General features: G+C 42.3%; 1 protein-coding gene across 1 annotated transcript; it reads left to right on the top strand.

The window, feature by feature from the left end:
- Window positions 1–1,078: 1,078 nt before the first annotated feature.
- On the top strand, window positions 1,079–3,775 carry LOC311122754 (sulfotransferase 2B1-like). The gene is made up of 6 exons (XM_084197079.1): window positions 1,079–1,321; window positions 1,702–1,910; window positions 2,034–2,160; window positions 2,257–2,354; window positions 3,030–3,210; window positions 3,359–3,775. Exons 1-6 carry the CDS (start codon window positions 1,183–1,185, stop codon window positions 3,481–3,483), a joined length of 879 nt encoding a protein of 292 aa, XP_084053205.1. The 5' UTR covers window positions 1,079–1,182; the 3' UTR covers window positions 3,484–3,775.

The raw sequence follows: 3,775 nt of genomic DNA, 5'->3' as shown, positions 1-3,775 counted from the left end.
CAGGCAGGTCAAAACTCCATCCCACCAAAACAGGCTGAGATTTCAGGTGGTCTTTTCAAACAGCTCTTACACTAAAATGGCATTATCATAATTTTTACAATTTCACAGTATTATTCCAACCTCATAGTGTGGAAATATATATAAAACACAGGAAAATACATGTTTTCTGCACTGGGCCTTGTTTGTTTACAAACATTGGAGTAAAACAAGCTTGTATTTTGGATTCTGATGCGGTAGGAGTTGAACTAAACTCATGAGGCATTTATAAGTTATATTCTTTAAGCATCAATGAGTATATGACTGGAACGAACTGCAAAAATCTCTGAAGCTGGAGACTCTTATCTCCCTCACTAACTTTAAGCGTCAGTTGTCAGAGCACCTTACCGATCACTGCACCTGTACACAGCCCTTCTGAAATTAGCCCACTCAACTACCTCATCCCCATATTGTTATTTATTTTGCTCATTTGCACCCCAGTATCTCTATTTGCACATCATCTCTTGCACATCTATCATTCCAGTGTTAATACTAATTGTAATTATTTTGCACTATGGCCTATTTATTGCCTTACCTCCATAACTTACTACATTTGCACACACTGTATATATATTTTCTGTGGTATTTTTGACTTTATGTTTTGTTTACCCCATATGTGACTCTGAGTTGTTGTTTTTTATCGCACTGCTTTGCTTTATCTTGGCCAGGTCGCAGTTGTAAATGAGAACTTGTTCTCAACTGGCTTACCTGGTTAAATAAAGGTGAGAAAAAAAAAAGAAAATTAGTCTATAAGTCCAAAAATTGATGTAGAAACTAGGGATTCCAGCTTTAAGACCCAGACCACCAGGCTCAGAGACAGTTTCTATGTACAGGCAGTGCAGATCATTTTACTCAGTGGTAATTCCCATAGCTACAGTACCTCCTGGGAGATTCCCCTCCATGCAGACAACATTAAGGTCACCCACTCAGCTTTTCTCCCATGAGTTCCTCTTACAGTTCCTGTTGTATCTTGTTGGTTGGCTATTTAAGGTCTGTAGCAAGCCAGAGCATTTCATACTTCCCTCCTCACAGATAGTCAGTCAGACGAACAGACAGAGAGACAGACAGGCAGACCGACAGCCAGACAGGCAGACAGGCAGTTAAGTAGACAAGCAGACAGGCAGACAGGCAGGCAGACGGACAGACATGGCCAGGCTGGACGTGACAGAGACCTTCCATCACATCTCATTCCCTGGGCACATTCACACCCAGGACTCCCTGAACTATGCCCTCCACTTCCAGTTCCAGGACAGGGACACAGTCATTGCCACCTACCCCAAATCAGGTGAGGAAAGGACAGCTGTCACACACCTGCTCGGTGTCACAACACATTAGACATGCTGCAACAATAGCCAACTACAGTACTTCTCCCTCTTTCACACACTTTGCAGTTGAAGCAGACAGTCAGGGCTTTAATAACTGCATATGTACAGACTATAGTAGGTTATTGTATTGTTACTGTTGGTTTTACTTGTCATTGATGAATTGTTTTCAGGATACACTTCTCTCAGACCACCTGTCTTTATTGAACTTGTACTGGTTTAGGGAGGGGTTCAATGAAGAAAGAGGTATTAGGTATATAGTTCTCTCTCTCACTCTCTCTCTCGCTCTCTCTTTAACTCTCTCTCTTCTTTCTTTCTTTCTCTCTGTGATCTCTGGTTAAAGGGACTACCTGGATGCAGGAAGTGGTCACTCTTGTGAAAAACAGAGGGGACCCACAACTCTCCAAAACTGTGCCCAACTGGGCCCGAGCCCCCTGGCTGGAACAGCATTACTGTGCAAAGGTGCTGGGGGCCTCCCAGGGCCCCCGAATCATCACCACTCACCTGCCCTACCACCTGCTGGCCTCTGCCCTCCAGGGTTCCAAAGCTAAGGTAAGATGTGGTTATGTTGAAAATACTATTCTCAATGCTGTGAGACATTTCCTATTTTGTAAAGCAACTCTATGGAAATGATATGTTGACAGTTAGTGACACTCTCTCCACCCCATCTCTTAGGTAATCTATGTCGCCAGAAACCCCAAAGATGTTGCTGTGTCATATTACCACTTCCATAAAATGGCCAAGTTCCTCCCAGAGCCCAACTCATTTGATGAGTTTCTGGATGGTTTTCTAGAGGGTACAGGTGAGTTGACACTTAATGATTTGTACCTTGGGCAGTTCTGGGATTTAATCCTCCTGTTAACAGTCAGATTTAATCCAATGTTGACCATTTTTACAGTGAGTTATGGGTCCTGGTTCGATCATGTGAAAGGCTGGACCAGTCAAGCAGGAGTCTTGGCACATTTTCTTTATATCTCCTATGAGGAGATGTGGCTGGTAAGAGAGCTATTGTCTATTACTGTCTGCTATTTATTGTTGTTGTCATAAATTGCTCAGCAAACAACCCATTACATTCTCTGCAGTAAAACTTCAGTAAATGAGGCTCTTCCTCATAGAAGTTGTCACCACTAACCATATTGTAGACATGTCCATTTAAGGACATCAAAACACAACACTTGTATCACAGCAGTCTCATGAGTCTCTAAGGTTGTGTTGACTACATAAATAGGCTAGCCTTCAGACATACACTACCAGTCAAAGGTTTTAGAACACCTACTCATTCAAGGGTTTTTCTTTATTTTCACTATTTCTACATTGTAGAATTATAGTGAAGACATCAAAACTATGAAATAACACATTTTTTGGTTAAATCAGAGACATTAAAATATTAATCATAGATTATAAATAGACCTTTGTGAGATGCTATTTTAAGTGACATTAGGATTTATTCTTGGAGAATAGGTGCACATCAAATACTGCATGAACATTGTTTTAGGAAAAATAATTGCTTGCATTGTAGATATTCACTGTATCCAACTTAATGAGCGTTTGATCTCTTAGTATTCCACAAATATTGTGGATAGACTAGACATAGAGGATCGATTCAGCCTCTTGTGAAAACAACCCTCTTTGTCCATATCTATAATAAGAGAGAGCATTGACCTTCCTCAGGACCTGCGAGGCTCGATTGAGAGGATCAGCTCTTTCCTGCAGAGCCCCCTGGTGGGCAAGGAATTAACCAGCTCCCTAAGACACTGCAGCTTCAGCAGCATGAGAGACAATGCCATGGTGAACTACACTCTGATCCCACAGGAGATCATGGACCACAACAAAGGCAAATTCATGAGGAAAGGTGAGGCTCCCTTGCTCAACAGGAGTACAATCCTGACTAGAGTTATGTGTCAGTCAGCGTCAGAAGGATAGAACAATGCCATAGGCCTCCCCTGCACTCACAGTGCTGTGGAGAGAGATTGGCCATAATAATGAAGTTCTTTTTGCAGGTAAAATCGGTGACTGGAGAAACACTTTCACAGAGGAGCAGATTGGTTGTTTCGACACTGTCTACAGCTGCCAGATGCAAGACTGTCCCCTGACCTTCCTGTGGGAGTGTCCTCCTGAGTCCTGAGGGGGAGGAGGAGGAGGAGGAGGAGGAGGAGGAGGAGGAGGACAGGCCTTTGGGGATCAGGATAGGGCCCTTATTCATGCCGCCGGAGATTGATGGATACGCTTCATACAAACCCTGGAATTGTCCCACTGATGTTCTCTGTGTTTTCATGAATGTAAATGTAATGTACATAAGCCAATATAGTAAAACTATACAATAAATGTATATGCTAATATAAACAAATATGGTGGGTGACCTATTTGTTGTTGTAGTTGGGTTTTTCCACCTCTAATAAAATCGAAATGTTACAGTT

Source organism: Coregonus lavaretus (assembly GCF_964263955.1).
Source record: "Coregonus lavaretus genome assembly, contig: HAP1_SCAFFOLD_369, whole genome shotgun sequence".
NCBI classification, from domain to species: Eukaryota; Metazoa; Chordata; class Actinopteri; order Salmoniformes; family Salmonidae; genus Coregonus; species Coregonus lavaretus.
This window is presented reverse-complemented; position numbering and strand designations above follow the sequence as displayed.

What these genes read in the sequence shown, in the direction of transcription:
- LOC311122754 (XM_084197079.1), top strand. Translation starts at nt 1,183, where the DNA reads ATGGCCAGGCTGGACGTGACAGAGACCTTCCATCACATCTCATTCCCT. An exon ending in TCCAGGGTTCCAAAGCTAAG is followed by an intron (nt 1,911 to 2,033) that starts GTAAGATGTGGT and finishes CCCATCTCTTAG; the next exon opens with GTAATCTATGTCGCCAGAAA. An exon ending in CCTATGAGGAGATGTGGCTG is followed by an intron (nt 2,355 to 3,029) that starts GTAAGAGAGCTA and finishes GACCTTCCTCAG; the next exon opens with GACCTGCGAGGCTCGATTGA.